General features: G+C 43.0%; 1 protein-coding gene across 2 annotated transcripts in view; it reads left to right on the top strand.

Annotated features, from left to right (window-relative positions):
* The window catches only part of cep131 (centrosomal protein 131), a 42938-nt gene that overhangs the window by 8174 nt on the left and 17730 nt on the right, over positions 1–17034 (top strand). The window contains exons 4-18 of one of the 2 annotated variants that reach the window (XM_020495558.2): positions 1008–1119; positions 1311–1444; positions 5565–5669; positions 5904–6086; positions 6426–6549; positions 11146–11259; positions 13291–13525; positions 13707–13807; positions 14008–14187; positions 14566–14757; positions 15106–15240; positions 15504–15629; positions 15762–15878; positions 16197–16226; positions 16820–16922. In XM_020495558.2, coding sequence (XP_020351147.1) covers positions 1008–1119; positions 1311–1444; positions 5565–5669; positions 5904–6086; positions 6426–6549; positions 11146–11259; positions 13291–13525; positions 13707–13807; positions 14008–14187; positions 14566–14757; positions 15106–15240; positions 15504–15629; positions 15762–15878; positions 16197–16226; positions 16820–16922 — 1991 coding nt within the window. The remainder of the gene's footprint in view (positions 1–1007; positions 1120–1310; positions 1445–5564; positions 5670–5903; positions 6087–6425; positions 6550–11145; positions 11260–13290; positions 13526–13706; positions 13808–14007; positions 14188–14565; positions 14758–15105; positions 15241–15503; positions 15630–15761; positions 15879–16196; positions 16227–16819; positions 16923–17034) is intronic. The other variant, XM_020495559.2, reaches the window with a different exon arrangement.

Genomic DNA, 17034 nt, shown 5'->3' on the forward strand with positions numbered 1-17034 from the left:
ACACACACACACTCCCACACACACACACACACACATTCCTAAATAAAATAATGTACTTTTTACTCCATACATTTTCCCTGACACCCAAAAGTACTCTTGAGTCCGCCTGATCAGAGGCTGTAGGTATGACAGGGTTGTTCTCTGCCTAACAATTGACAATGTCCTGCTAAGAATTTTGAATGCTTAGCAGGACAGGAACATTGTCAATTGTTAGGCAGAGAAAAACCCTGGTCATACCTACTGCCTCTGATCAGGCGGACTCACTAAACACACATGCTTAGTTTGTAAGTCATCTCTGACTGTGCCCCTGGCTATCCATAAATAAAAACAAATACAAGAGGGGTTCCTGAGTGGTGCAGCGGTCTAAGGCACTGTATCGCAGTGCTAGAGGCATCACTGCAGACCCTGGTTCGTTCCCAGGCTGTATCACAACCGGCTGTGATCGGGAGTCCCATAGGGCTGCGCACAATTGGCCCAACGTCGTCCGAGTTAGCAGAGGGTTTGGCCGGAGGGTCTTTACTTGGCTCACCCGCTCTAGCTACTCCTTGTGGCGGCCACATTGGTGCGGCTGGCTTCCTGGTTAAGCAGACGGGTGTTAAGAAGGTTTGGCGGATCACTCGACCTTCGCCTCCAGAGAATGGTGCCGTCTGTTTTGCTTAATTTATGGACAAATTCCATAAATTAAGCAAATTATTTACTTTTACTCAAGTATTGTTTTACTGGGTTAAGATGTCTTTACTTCAACTCAGTATGACAATTGGGTACTTGTAAGTGAACATTTCATGGTAATGTCTACACCTTTTTGTATTCGGCACACTGACACATTAAATTTGATTGGTTGTTAAAATCTGAGGCTGTAAGCAATGGAGCAGTCTCCCTACTGAGTGTCCCACCGTTTCATTTAGAAATGGTTTGCACACAAACACGCTATAATGTAAATATTATACAACACATAGGCCTATGTTCCATTTTATAATATTGATTAATGTGTGTGTGTGTGTGTCCAGTGAGGACCAGACAGAAGACTTCCTTGCGTTGTTTGACAGCAGCTCAGACGGACGCAGGAAGCTGGCCAGCCTCAGTAAGGCCTCCCCGGACCGTACCACCTGGAACATCCTGGTACTTAATCTATCCCCTCTCACAATCCTCTACTGTCCGACTCTGTCCTCTACTGTCCCACTCTCCCCTATGGTCCCACCGTCCTCTAACCGTACTCAGTATTGCGTTATAGCCTAGGTATGCTGCTACACTTTTATCCAATGGTTGTGGATCACAGAAACCTGACTTGTGCATTTCCTTTCCCGTTTCAGGATGACCAGCCAAGAGCATTCCCTATACCTACCAGCTCTCGCTCCACGGGCAGCGTGGACTCTCCCATCACCAGTGGCCCGAAGAGGAGAGAGACCGGGGTAGCCCTGGCTGCCAACTTCACTGCTAACAACAGGTGGGTCGCCTCACCCGCCTTACACGCACGCACAAACACACACACACACACAGACATGTCAGGAGACACTGTGGCCCCATCCGATGACACCCCTGGACAGGGCCAAACAGGAAGGATATAACCCCATCCACTTTGCCAAAGCACAGCCCACACACCACTAGAGGGATATCTTCAACCACTAACTTACCATCCTGAGACAAGGCAGAGTATAGCCCACAAAGATCTCCGCCACGGCACAACCCAAGGGGGGGTGCCAACCCATACAGAAAGATCACATCAGTGACTCAACCCACTCAAGTGACACACCCTCCTAGGGACGGTATGAAAGAGCCCTAGTAAGCCAATGACTCAGCCCCTGTAATAGGGTTAGAGGCAGAGAATCGCAGTGGAAAGAGGGGAACCGGACAGGCAGAGACAGCAAGGGCGGTTTGTTGCTCCAGAGCCTTTCCGTTCACCTTCACACTCCTGGGCCAGACTACACTCAATCATATGACCCACTGAAGAGAGGAGTCTTCAGTAAAGACTTAAAGGTTGAGACTGAGTTTGCATCTCTCACATGGGTAGGCAGACCATTCCATAAAAATGGAGCTCTATAGGAGAAAGCCCTGCCTCCAGCTGTTTGCTTAGAAATTCTAGGGACAATTAGGAGGCCTGCGTCTTGTGACCGTAGGGTACGTGTAGGTATGTACAGCAGGACCAAATCAGAGAGATAGGTAGGAGCAAGCCCATGTAATGCTTTGTAGGTTAGCAGTAAAACCTTGAAATCAGCCCTTGCCTTGACAGGAAGCCAGTGTAGCGAGGCTAGCACTGGAGTAATATGATCACATTTTTGGGGTTCTAGTCAGGATTCTAGCAGCCGTATTTAGCACTAACTGAAGTTTATTTAGGGCTTTATCCGGATAGCTGGAAAGTAGAGCATTGCAGTAGTCTAACCTAGAAGTGACAAAAGCATGGATACATTTTTCTGCATCATTTTTGGACAAAGTTTCATATTTTTGCAATGTTACATAGATGGAAAAAAAAGCTGTCCTTGAAACAGTCTTGATATGTTCTTCAAAAGAGAGATCAGGGTCCAGAGTAACGCCGAGGTCCTTCAGTTTTATTTGAGATGACTGTACAACCATTAAGATTAATTGTCAGATTCAACAGAAGATCTCTTTGTTTCTTAGGACCTAGAACAAGCATCTCTGTTTTGTCTGAGTTTAAAAGTAGAACATTTGCAGCCATCCACTTCCTTATGTCTGAAACGCATGCTTCTAGCGAGGGCAATTTTGGGGCTTCACCATGTTTCATTGAAATGTACAGCTGTGTGTCATCCGCATAGCAGTGAAAGTTAACATTATGTTTTTGAATGATATCCCCAAGAGGTAAAATATATATAGTGAAAACAATAGTGGTCCTAAAACGGAACCTTGAGGAACACCGAAATATACAGTTGATTTGTCAGAGGACAAACCATTCACAGAGACAAACTGATATCTTTCCGACAGATAAGATCTAAACCAGGCCAGAACTTGTCCGTGTAGACCAATTTGGGTTTCCAATCTCTCCAAAAGAATGTGGTGATCAATGGTATCAAAAGCAGCACTAAGGTCTAGGAGCACGAGGACAGATGCAGAGCCTCGGTCTGATACAATTAAAAGGTAATTTACCACCTTCACAAGTGCAGTCTCAGTGCTATGATGGGGTGTAAAACCAGACTGAAGCATTTTGTATACATTGTTTGTCTACAGGAAGGCAGTGAGTTGCTGCGCAACAGCATTTTCCCCAAAATTTGAGAGGAATGGAAGATTCGATATAGGCTGATAGTTTAAAAAATATTTTCTGGGTCAAGGTTTGGCTTTTTCAAGAGAGGCTTTATTACTGCCACTTTTAATGAGTTTGGTACACATCCGGTGGATAGAGAGCCGTTTATTATGTTCAACATAGGAGGGCCAAGCACAGGAACCAGCTCTTTCAGTAGTTTAGTTGGAATAGGGTCCAGTATGCAGCTTGAAGATTTAGAGGCCATGATTATTTTCATCATTGTGTCAAAAGAGAGTACTAAAACACTTGTGTGTCTCTCTTGATCCTAGGTCCTGGCAGAGTTGTGCAGACTCAGGACAACTGAGCTTTGAAGGAATATGCAGATTTAGTTAGCTTTGCGACAGTATCAAAAAGGAATTTCGGATTGTTCTTATTTTCCTCAATTAAGTTGGAAAAATATAATGATCGAGCAGCAGTAGGGTTCTTCGATACTGCACGGTACTGTCTTTCCAAGCTAGTCAGAAGACTTCCAGTTTGGTGTGGCGCCATTTCCGTTCCAATTTAGGGTGTCCACCCATGGTGCTCAGAATGCCAGAAATCACATTAAGTTTATGGTAATTCAGCTTAACAGAACATGCAACGCCGATGCCACGGCGTGCTTCATTCTTACTGAATTCTGATGAGCAATTTGAAGATGTTAGAATACATAGGCAGCCCATGCTTTAAGCTTTCCCAAAAGTAAATTTCATTAAATTGCTAAAATAGCTTACTGTTTGAGTTCTCTCTTGCGCAACATTGACTGATATTTCAATAAATGAAAAGGCTAAAGTCAATTTTTTAGTTATGCAATATTTTTTTCAGATAGTGATGTTTAAATATATATTATATTATAAAAAAATCAAATTCAAATCCTGTATGGTTGGTTGGTATGGATATGACGGGTATGTTTCTGAAGACCTGTATAACATGTCTGAGGGTTGAAGGATTTATCACACCATCCCAACAGTAAGAGACTTATGTGTGAATTATTATGATAATGTGTACTTTGTTAATATTGATAGCTCTGACTGAGAAGCTCATGTGTCACCTCTCTCCTCTCCTGACTCACTGAGGGCATGGAGTGACCCCCCCCCCCCCCCAACAGAGTAAAAACTAAACTCAAATTAGAAATAACTTACAAAGTTGTCATTCAATGTGCTAATGGTTGGTTAGTGAGATGTACCTTAAATTCATAAATAAAATTGTATTGATAAATAAATTATAATCAGGCCCAATTTTAAATATTCTTGATGCCTCTTTCTTGATTATTGAACTGCGTAAACATTCCTCATTTGTCTCGTCATATAACATTTTCATCATTAAGAAGAGGTCTGTTTGCTTATTTCAAGACATGGCATGTGGGGGTAGTGAGATACCCAACGGGTTGGATGATTGTCTTCTCATCTAGAAAAATGTATTGATTGGTTAATCAATCATTCTGCCATCATAAACACAGTGGATAAATCTAATGATTTATTACTGAAATATTTCAAGTACGTAGGCTAAGGAGAGAAACAAAATGGTGTAGTTTCAGGCCATGTGGCAAACAGTGTGGGCACAAGGGATGGGGGTGTGAGCATGTGGGTCTGGGCAGAGGAGATTTAGTCGTTTGTGGGCCTCTGTATGTTTTGTATTTGGTGTAAAAAAAAAAATACCCAGAAGAGGTGTTTTGATTGGTATAGGTGATGAAAATCATTATTGTTGTATTTTTTTTTTCTTCTCAAGACTCCGATTAGACTCAGATTTGTAATGGGGGTTAATTATAACATTTGTTACAATTAACTCCTTACCTAAAAAATCTATGGTATTTAGACATATTCACATAATTATATAAAATGTAACTTCTTTACATCAAGTTTGCCAGTACAACTAAGATAAGTAATTCTTTCTTTTACTAAAAGTATCTTGTATAAAATATAGTAATTTTGGCTATAGTTTTGTCATTTTTACATGCCTAAAAGTTCAAATGAAAATATATTTTGCGTATTTTCATCCCAATATCTGTTTCAAATCATAACATTTCTTAATGACCTCTCATGTTTACCTTTTGAAGACAGTGTGAAAACGAGGTACATTTTACTTCCACCACTATCGGTTGAATTGTAAACAACTAGTATGTCCTAAACGTCATTGCAGTGTAAAGTGGTAGCAAAGATATGTATGTTTGTATAAAAATATTAAGAAACTACCTCAAATATTATTTTCATACTAAGCAAAATCTTAAAACTGTTTGTTCTCCGGTCTTCCCAACTTTGCCATGACTTGTTATGATAGAGTGTCAACCCTGATTGACAAACTAAGGGTGTGCAGTGACATTTTGCCGCGGATATTTTAGGAGCAACAAGGGAGCTGTGGGGAACTCTGTCACAACCATCTTGCATAACAACTACTCTGACAAACCCCTCACCCCCAAGAGCTCCAACCAGAAACCCTCCTTCAAGTGAGTCAATAATACCTTAAATAATTTCATAGTCTATCATTTAGTCTTTTTCAGCATACAGTAAACATATATACTGTATGTATTAGTACTTCAAAGGTTTGTGCTGTTTGGATACTGTTGATAAGAAGTATGTGAAAGCACTTGGTGACAACTGCTGATGTAAAAAGTCTTTATAAATACATTTGATTGATACTAAGTTAATGTTCATGTCTCTCTCTCTTTCTGTGTGCTCAGTAACATCCTTAAAGCCACAGTGAATGACGAGGGACCCCTGGAGAGCAGCTCTCTGACCACCAAGTCCCAGAAGAACTTCTCCTCGTCCTCCTCTACATCTAACAACAATGCTGGCCAGCGTAGCCCCAGAGGCTCCCCCAGCCTGCCCCGCAGGAGAGAGGTCACAGAGGAAGAGGCCGAGAGGTCAGAGTTCATTCAGCAAGGCACCTTGGGAATCAATGCTCTTGTGTTGTAATGTTTTCTCTAGCAAAGTTCTTTAGTAGTGGCCTTGCACATTCTCTCTCATGGATTGGACAATGGTGGAAACTCCCTCCAGCCAAAGCTTACACCAATCCTTTGCTTTTAAATCCATGATGGTTTGTGCAAGTGCAAATTTTTTTGGGGGAAAAGCGGGATGCAGTCACAATTCTTTAAGTCATTCTCCGTCCTTCTAGCTCCTTGTATTGATTTGTGGCGATTTTTTTTTTTGCATATTGCTCATCCTAGTCCTAACCTTTGACCTCTTTGTTGTTGTGTCTGTAGGTTCATCCAGCAGGTGAACCAGGCAGCGGTGACCATCCAGCGGTGGTATCGACTCCACACCAGGAGACAGTCACAGCATGCCAGCCAGGCTGCCCTCAGACGCATCCTCACCACCAAGAAGAAGGTAAACGTCTGGTCTGCCTGATCTCTGTTTAGCTGAGTAGACCACCACCGCACAATACTACTAGACCATTGTGGTGTAATCCACTGAATCCATTGTCACTAGCACTGCATCCATAGAATGAATATCCTAATAAGATAATATACAGTACCAGTCTAAAGTTTGGACACCTACTCATTCAAGGGTTTTTATTTATTTTTACTATATTCTACATTGTATGAAATAACACTTGGAATCATGTAGTAACCAAAAAAGTGTTCATAAATGTTATATTTGAGATTCTTCATTCTCAACCAGCTTCACCTGAAATGCTTTTCCAATAGTCTGGAAGGAGTTCTCACACATGCTGAGCTCTTGTTGGCTGCTTTTTCTTCATTCCTCGGTCCAACTCATCCCAAACCATCTCAATTGGGTTGAGGTCAGATGACTGTGGAGGCTAGGTCATCTGATGCAGCACTCCATCTCTCTCCTTGGTCAAATAGCCCTTACACAGCCTGGAGATGTGTTGGGTCATTGTCCTGTTGAAAAACAAATGATAGTCCCACTAAGCGCAAACCAGATGGGATGGGGTATCGCTGCAGAATGCTGTGGTAGCCATGCTTGTTAAGTGTGCCAGCAAAGCACCATCGCACCTCCTCCTCCATGCTTCATGGTGGGAACTACACTTGCAGAGATCATCCGTTCGCCTACTCTGTGTCTCACAAAGACACAGCGGTTGGAACCAAAAATCTCAAATTTGGACACATCAGACCAAAGAACAGATTTCCACCTGTCTAATGTCTATTGCTCCTGTTTCTTGGCCCAAGCACGTCTCTTCTTCTTGTTGGTGTCCTTTAGCAGTATTTTCTTGCCAGCAATTCGACCATGAAGGCTTGATTCATGCAGTCTCCTCTGAACAGTTGATGTTGAGATGTGTCTGTACCAAAACAATTCAAGCTTCTACTTCTAAAAATTCACCTTTCCAGAAACAAGTCAATAGACCACCCTTGCAATAGACCACCCTCTGCCCCCAGCTGTGCCCTGGACACCATGTGTGAATTGATTGCCCCCCATCTATCCTCTGAGCTCGTGCTGCTAGGTGACCTAAACTGGGACATGCTTAACACCCCGGCCATCCTACAATCTAAGCTTGATGCCCTCAATCTCACACAAATGTTCAATGAACCTACCAGGTACAACCCCAAAGCTGTAAACACGGGTACCCTCATAGATATCATCCTAACTAACTCGCCCTCCAAATACACCTCTGCTGTTTTCAACCAAGATCTCAGCGATCACTGTCTCATTGCCAGCAGCCGCAATTGGGTCTGCAGGCAAACGCTCCCTAAAACACTTCAGCGAACAGACCTTTCTAATCGACCTGGCCGGGGTATTCTGGAATGACATTGACCTCATCCCGTCAGTAGAGGATGCCTGGTTATTCTTTAAAAGTGCCTTCCTCACCATCTTAAATAAGCATGCTCCGTTCAAAAAATGTAGAACCAGGAATCGATATAGCCCTTGGTTCACTCCAGACCTGTCAGCCCTTGACCAGCACAAAAACATCCTGTGGCGTTCTGCATTAGATTTGAATAGCCCGCGTGATATGCAACTTTTCAGGGAAGTTAGGAACCAATATGCACAGGCAGTTAGGAAAGCTAAGACTCGCTTTTTCGAACAGAAATTTGCATTCCGTAGTACAAACTCCAAAACGTTCTGGGACACTATAAAGTCCATCGAGAATAAGAGCACCTCCTCCCAGCTGCCCACTGCACTGCGGCTAGGAAACACTGTCAGTACCGATAAATCCACTATAATTGAGAATTTCAATAAGCAATTTCTCTACGGCTGGCCATGCTTTCCACCTGGCTAACCCTACCCCGGTCAACTGCCCGGCACCCTCCACAGCACCCGCCCAAGCCCCCACCATTTCTCCTTCACCCAAATCCAGATAGCTGATGTTCTGAAAGAGCTGCAAAATCTGGACCCCTACAAATCACCCGGGCTAGACAATCTGGACCCTCTCTTTCTAAAATTATCTGCCGAAATTGTTGTAACCCCTATCACTAGACTGTTCAACCTCTCTTTCGTATCGTCTGAGATTCCCAAAGATTGGAAAGCTGCCGCGGTCTTCCCCTCTTCAAAGGGGGAGACACTCTAGACCCAAACTGCTATAGACCTATATCTATCCTACCTTGCCTTTCTAAGGTCTTCGAAAGCCAAGTTAACAAACAGATTACCGACCATTTCGAATCCCACTGAACCTTCTCCGCTATGCAATCTGTTTTCAGAGCTGATAATGGGTGCACCTTAGCCACACTTAAGTTCCTAAACGAAATCATAACTGCCATCGATGAGACATTACTGTCCAGCCGTATTCATCGACCTGGCCAAGACGTTCAACTCTGTCAAACACATCATTCTTATCTGCAGACTCAACAGCCTTGGTTTCTCAAATGACTGCCTCGCCTGGTTCACCAACTAATTCTCTGACAGTGTTCAGTGTCAAATCGGAGCGACTGTTGTCTGGACCTCTGCCAGTCTCTCTGGGGGTGCCACAGGGTTCAATTCTCTTCTCTGTTGATATCAATGATGTCGCTCTTGCAGCTGGTGATTCTCTGATCCACCGCTACGCAGACGACACCATTCTGTATATTTCTGGCCCTTCTTTGGACACTGTATTAACTAACCTCCAGACGAGCTTCAGTGCCATACAACTCTCCTGGCCTATTTATTGCCTTACCTCCCTTTTCTAACCTCATTTGCACACACTGTATATACATTTTCTTCAACTGTATTATTGACTATGTTTTGTTTAATCCATGTGTAACTCTGTGTTGTATGTGTCGAACTGCTTTGCTTTATTCTTGACCAGGTCGCAGTTGTAAATGAGAACTTGTTCTCAACTAGCTTACCTGGCTAAATAAAGGTGAAATAAAATAAATTAAAACTTGTTCTCTGTGAAGCATTGATTTGGGCTGCAATCTGAGGTGCAGTTAACTCTAATGAACTTGTCCTTTGCAGCAGAGGTAACTCTTGGTCTTCCTTTCCTGTGGTGGTCCTCATGAGAATCAATTTATGATTGATGGTTTTTTGCGACTGCACTTGAAGAAACTTTCTTCAAGTGCAGTTCTTTACATTTTCCATATTGACTGACATTCATGTGTTAAAGTAATGATGTACTGTCGTTTCTATTTGCTTATTTGAGCTGTTCTTGCCATACTATTGACTTGGTCTTTTACCAAATAGGGCTATCTTCTGTATACCACCCCTACCTTGTGACAACACAACTGATTGTCTGAAACACACTAAGAAGGAAATAAATTCCACAAATGAACTTTTAGCAAGGCACACCTGTTAATTGAAATGCATTTCAGGTGACGACCTCATGAAGCTGGTTAAGAGAATGCCAAGAGTGTGCAAATCTGTCAAGGCACACTTTGTTGGTTATTACATGATTCCATATGTGTTGTTTCATAGTTCTAATGCCTTCACTATTATTCTACAAGGTAAAACAAAATAAAGAGAAACCCTTGAATGAGTAGGTGTGTCCAAACTTTTGACTGGCACTGTATATGCTACATGGCAGACACTTTTATCCAAAGTGACTTCTGGTGCAGTGGATACAGTGTGCAATGCCTTCAGAAAGAGTTCATACCCCTTGACTTAATCCACATTGTGTTGTTACAGCCTGAATTCAAAGTGGATTAAATATCTGTTTTTTCTCACCCATCTACACAAAATACCTGATAATGACAAAGGTTCCCCCAAACATAACGCTTTGTGTTCAGGACAAAAAGTACATTTGTAAGCCAATTATTTTTGCAGGATTATATAAGTGCCTTGTTGCAAACAGGATGCATGTTTTTTTGAATATTTTTATTCTGTACAGGCTTCTTTTCTTTTCACTCTCATTTAGGTTAGTATTGTGGAGTAACTACAATGTTGTTCCATCATTTTTCTCCTATCACAGCCATTAAACTCTAACTGTTTAAAGTCACCATTGGCCTCATGGTGAAAACCCCTGAGCAGTTTCCTTCCTCTCCGGCAACTGAGTATCGTTGTAGTGACTCGATGTATTGATACACCATTCAAAGCCTAATTAATAACTTCACCATGCTCAAAGGGATATTTTAGAGTCTGCTTCTTTTTTTTAAATATTTTTTTATACACTTCTACCAAACAGTGCTTAATTCTCGACTGAGGGACCTTACAGATCAATGTAGTTGTGGGGTACAGACACGGTAGTTACTAAAAATTCATGTCATCCTCTGTTATTGAACACGGAATGAGTCCATGCAAATTATTATGTGATTTGTTAAGCATATTTTTAGTCCTGAACTTATTTAGGCTTGCCATAACAAAGGGGTTGAATACTTATTGACTCTAAGCATTTCAGCTTTAATGTTTTTTCTAAAATGTTCTACGAACAAAACTCCACTTTGACATTGTGGTATTGTGTGTAGTTCAGTGACACAATCTCAATTTAATAGATATTTAATTCCGGCTGTAACACAACATTTGGAAAAAAAATAAAGGGGTGTGAATACTTTCTGAAAGCACTGCATATAGTCCCTGTGCGAATTGAACCCACAACCTTTTTGTGTTTACCGTGTGAAGGAACGAGAACAGAGAGCAGAGGAGGAGAAGTCTCCAGAGGTGCAGAAGAAGGAGGAGGACCGGAAAAGGATTCGTGAGGAGAAGGCTCGTCTTGCCCGCGTCACAGCCATTCAGGTATTATAGAGGAATATTTACACAGCCTCAGCGAAGGTATACAGGATGACTGAATTATTTCTGAATGTATAGTTGAACTATAGCTGAACTTCCTACAGTAAACCTCTCTTATTGTACCTGCGTCATAACACACTGGTCTCTTCTTTGTTAGATCCCACTCCCTCAACTAGAGGTCGACCGATTATGATTTTTCGATACCGATTATTGGAGGACCAAAAAAGCCGATACCGATTTAAGCTGTCGATTTTAAATAGTAATTTAAAAAAATAAAAAATCTATTTGTAATAATGACAGTTACAACAATACTGAATTAACACTTATTTTAACTTAATATAATACATCAATAACATAACATTTTGCCTCAAGTAGATAATGAAACATGTTCAATTTGGTTTAAATAATGCAAAAACAGTGTTGGAGAAGAACGTAAAAGTGCAATATGTGCTATGTAAGAAATCTAACGTTTCAGTTCCTTGCTCAGAACATGAGACCATATGAAAGCTGGTGGTTCCTTTTAACATGAGTCTTCAATATTGCCAGATAAGAAGTTTTAGGTTGTAGTTATTATAGGACTATTTCCCTCTATACCATTTGTATTTCATTAACCTTTGACTGTTCTTATAGACACTTTAATGTTGCCAGTGTAACTGTATAGCTTCCGTCCCTCTCCTCGCTCCTCCCTGGGCTCGAACCAGGAACACAACAGCCACCACATCGAAGCAGCGTTACCCATGCCGAGCAAGGGAAACAACCACCCCAAGGCTTAGAGCGAGTGAAGTTTGAAACGCTATTAGCGCGCGCTAACTAGCCAGCCATTTCACTTCGGTCACACCAGGTCACACCAGCCTCATCTCGGGAGTTGATAGGTTTGAAGTCATAAACAGCGCAATGCTTGAAGCACAAGGAAGAGCTGCTGGCAAAACGCACGAAAGTGCTGTTTGAATGAGTGTTTACGCGCCTGCTTCTGCCTACCACCGCTCAGTCAGATACTTAGATACTTGTATGCTCAGTCAGATTATATGCAACACATGACACGCTAGATAATATCTAGTAATATCATCAACCATGTGTAGTTAACTAGTGATTTATGATTGATTGTTTTTTATAAGATAAGTTTAATGCTAGCTAGCAACTCATCTTGGCTTACTGCATTTGTGTAACAGGCAGTCTCCTTGTGGAGTGCAACGAGAGAGAGGCGTTGGACTAGTTAACTGTAAGGTTGCAAGATTGGTTCCCCTGAGCTGACAAGGTGAAAATCTGTCTTTCTGCCCCTGAACGAGGCAGTTAACCCAACATTCCTAGACAGTCATTGAAAATAAGAATGTGTTCTTAACTGACTTGCCTAGTTACATAAAGATTAAATAAAGGTGTAAATAAAATATAAAAAAATTGGCAACTCGGTGCCCAAAAATACCGATAGGTATTTTATGATTGTTATGAAAATGTGAAATCGGTCCTAATTAATCGGCCATTCCGAATAATCGGTTGACCTCTACCCTCAACTACACCTGTCTTTCAGACACTTAGTTTTCAACCCCAAATGTTCCCCAACCCCAACAAATGCCACTCCTTCGGTTTTTGTTGTATCCACGATGCCCCATCAAGTGCCTGCTCCCCCCTCCACGTTTTCCTATTTTCCGTTTTCCTGCCAAAGGCTTTAACCCCACAAAGTCAAATGCTTCAGTCTTCATGACACAAATGTAGTAGATTGGAAAATAACCTTGCAGACAGTTCCCATGTAGCCTGGGTGCCGGTCCGTTCCTGCTCTCTAGCCAACTACTTGTAATGTTTGACAATTAGTGACATGGAGTTGGCAAAATGGCACAAACAGATCTGGAACAAGGCTAGTTTCTGCTCCGGGGTGAAGTTTCCCACAGGTACAGATTTAAGATCCGCTTCCCTTAACCTTTATCGTTACTGGGAAAAATGCTAAACTGAGCCAAGATCAGCGTCTAGGGGCAACTTCACCCTAGTTCCCTGGTTCTCCGTGACCCTGCCTGCCTAATGTCGCCCCCTCCTGCTGTGTTGTAGGAGCTGCAGCAGAAGAGAGCCCAGAGGGCTGCTGAGATACAGGCCTTGGCCCAAGAGGAGATGGAGACCCTGAGACACAGTGGCAAGGTGGGCCATAAGAAACCGACTAAGACCACCACCTCCTCCCCCAGCAACAAGACCACCACCTCCTCCCCCAGCAACAAGAGCCCCACATCCCCCTGCAACAGGAACCTTATTTCCCCCACTGACTCTGATGTCAAGGCCCAGAACACAGGTCAGTCTCTCCCTGAGCCTCTAATGGCAACTTTCCCTGTCAAGCCTAGTGCAGTCATGGATTAATGTAAATTAGTTTGCAGTGTGCATTTCCTTTCTCCATTGCCAGCTAAAATACCCTGTCCTGTAAGCACATATAGTTGCATATAGATGTTGCCCTCATGTTTTTCCTTTGACTGCAGACTCTAACAATGTGAACGTTGTGACTGACCTGGATGACGTCACCAACTTGAGACCGCTGTCCCCTGCACTGTCCAATCGCAGAGACTCTCAATGCTCTCAGGTAACAAACCATTGATTCTAGCTCTAAATTTACCATAACAGTATGAGATCTGATCTTTGGAATATTCCCATTTGTTTATGCATTGTCTCGTTCTTAAACCTGACTTACTGATCTGTATACCGTCTACAAAACCAGTGCATTCAGGCTGATTTAATATCATTCATGTCCTGGCGCTGTATTTGTTCTTCTCTGTATAACAGGAGATTCTGCAGCGGTCAGTGAGTGTGGAGGACCAGCGCCAGGGGGCGCCATCGAGCAGAGCCCAGTCTAAGACCACCCTGAACGACCTGCTGGACACTCTGAAGCTCCTAGAGGAAGAACCAGAGAGGCTGTCTGAACCCAAGAGCTACCACAAGGAGAAGTACTCCTGGATAGATGAGGTAAGGCTGCACTATATTTCACAAAGTTGTACCCTTCCCTCTGCCCTTGTTCACTCTCTTTAGCAGATCTGAAGCTACTTGTATCTGGTTTCTAACCATATCGCTTTTATCTATCCAGTTCTGTTTCACACCTTGATTCACCTCAGCTCTTGGCAATGCCTTGTAATGCAATAGATTTAAACTACTTGATGTCTACTCTACCTTTTTAGCCTTTCATTTTTTTAATGAGCTAACACAGTCTTGGGACGTACAGGAGTCCCCAGTGGTGCAATCCCAAGTCGTCACATACATTCTCTCCCTGCTCTCCCTTCTCTCACATTCTCTCCCTTTCCCTCCCTGACCACTGATAACATGTTTGTATTATTTATATTCTATCAGGATGGAGACTCCAACTCCCTGACCACTGATAACCTGGAGCGTCATGGTCAGCTGGTCCATACCCCTGTGCTGCCAGACGGGGGCGCTCTCCTCTCTGAGGCCAAACTACAGAGCATCATGAGCTTCCTGGATGAGATGGAGAAGTCTGAACAGGAGAGACCTCGATCTGTCACCTCAGGGTCACACAAAGAGGTGAGGGGAGATTCGCTCAATGCTATTGTCCCGACATTGTTAATAAAATAAGGATTTGCAAGTGCTGGGCTTGCCTTCATTTCTGACCTAGACCAACAACCTCTCAATGCTGATAATGAGGGGTGTTTAGTTCTTACGATGTGACTTTTATTATCCACACCTCTCCAATCTAGAGATGTGACTTGAGCATTTAATTTACCCCACCATATAGGGTTAGGTAGATAATGTTTTAGGTTCGATCTTGAGCTGAAAGGGTTATTGCAATCAGGTGTTGCTAAAATAGTTAGATGTTAGTGAGTTGGACGGTGTGTGTTGCAGTGTGTGAGCTCTGTCTCTGTCTGTCTCTAGATGTTGTCAGAAGAGGAGCTTGCGGGAATAGAGCAGGCCTCTGCCACGGCTGCTGAGGTCACTGGCTCCATGATGAGACTGAAGTTGGAGCTGGAGGAGAAAAGGCGCACTGTCAACATGCTGCAGACCGCTCTGGTGAGAACGTGAATAACATTCACTGTATTCCATCACAAGATCCATCTCACAGCCATTTCTTTTTCACAGGGGAACACTTATTAATTAAAGATGTCATAGCTTTAACCCATCTCAATTTGTTGTTACTAAGACAACTTTGGGTGGCCAAATTGAATCGCTAGGCCACCTGTTGCCTATCCCTGGTCTATAGTGTTCACATGCTAAGCTGTCCCATCTGTCTCTCTCGCCCATTCCCCACCTCTCTCTCTCTCTCTCTGTCCCAGACCCAGCAGAGGGAGTTGACAGTGAGGCATGTGAAGGAGACAGAGAAGGAATTGAGCAGGAACTTCACTCTGCAGAAGGAGCAGTATGAAGCCACCATCCAGAGACACCTCACCTTTATAGACCAGGTACACACACACACACGACCCCCTTACTCTTATCCAAAATCCAAGGCTACGCCATCACTCTCTCCTTTGAACTGAAATGTCATTAGCGCCTCTATCTCTCATATGACTCTATTTTTCTCTCTGTTTGTGCAGCTAATAGATGATAAGAAGGCTCTGAGTGAGCGTTGTGAGGGAGTGGTGGGAGAGCTCAAACTAGTGGATCAGAAATACACTAAGAAGATCGGCCAGATGCAGGAGCAGCATGAACTGGTAAGGGGTGACACACACACTTCTTACAGTACTGTCATCCTCTGTCCTGGCCACTGGGATGCAGACTTGAGCCATCCACCACTATGGCTTAGAGGAGGCAGAGGAGATCAGTATTTGTGTTTTATCTATGTTTGTGGTTTAACAGTCTCTTCTGCTGCTAGCGACTTCTCTCTGCTTATGCCTTGTCGCCTTGCCATTATGTGTTTGCCTGCTTTGCTTGCTTCTGCTATTGTTGCTTTTTAATCACTCTGTTTTTTTTCTCTTTCCTCCTCCTTTCCTCCTCTGTCCTGTCTGTTTCTCATTTTCCTCTGGCTCTAGGTGTGGCAAATTCTGGGTCCCTTGTGCGAGGTAACCTTTTTCCCTAACCCACTCATCACTCCCGACTTGCTCTTCTTTCTTTCATTCATTTTGTTCATTTGTCCTTTCTCCTGTCAGGACTCTATATATGCATGTGAGTTTATTCCGGTACAGTCTGCCTCTGTCTGTCTGTAGACTTGGCGTTGTAACAGTTTTTAAACCCCTGTCCTAGGCAGCTGACTAACCTTACACCATGTGTTCTCTCAGCCCTTGTCTGTCTTCACCCATTAAAACACTTAAACCCTATTCTTTCATACCATTTCCCTCATGTGGAATGTAGCCTCACAAACCATTCCTGTTTGCATATCAATACCAATGATGTATATAAACATTTTAATATGAATATATGTATGTCTATGATCACTACACTCTCATCTATTCTTGGTCACATGGGATGTAGCCTAATCTTTTGCCTACAGAAATGACCCTTGATGTTTCTTTGAGGCACCTTTTGTCATGGAAGATGTGACAGACATGGTGTCGCTACAGTGTCCCTCCCAGTCACTGTAGTAACTTCTTTCCAAAGGAAGATTGACCTTTTGACATTCAACCCTAACCTCTAACCTGCCCCTCTTCATCCTCAGGAGATCAAGAAGCTGAAAGAGTTGATGAGTGCCACAGAGAAGGTCCGCAGGGAGAAGTGGATCGACGAGAAGACCAAGAAGATAAAAGAGATCACTGTGAAAGGTGAGAGGAGGGCCTCATTTGAAGCTGCCTCGAAGGCAGGATCTAGGATCTGCTTACCCTACGCTAACCTCCACTAAATCCTATTAGGGAGAAAAATACCCAAGTTCAGTGT

The sequence above is a fragment of the Oncorhynchus kisutch genome, linkage group LG11 (genome assembly GCF_002021735.2).
Source record: "Oncorhynchus kisutch isolate 150728-3 linkage group LG11, Okis_V2, whole genome shotgun sequence".
In the NCBI taxonomy this organism is placed as follows: Eukaryota; Metazoa; Chordata; class Actinopteri; order Salmoniformes; family Salmonidae; genus Oncorhynchus; species Oncorhynchus kisutch.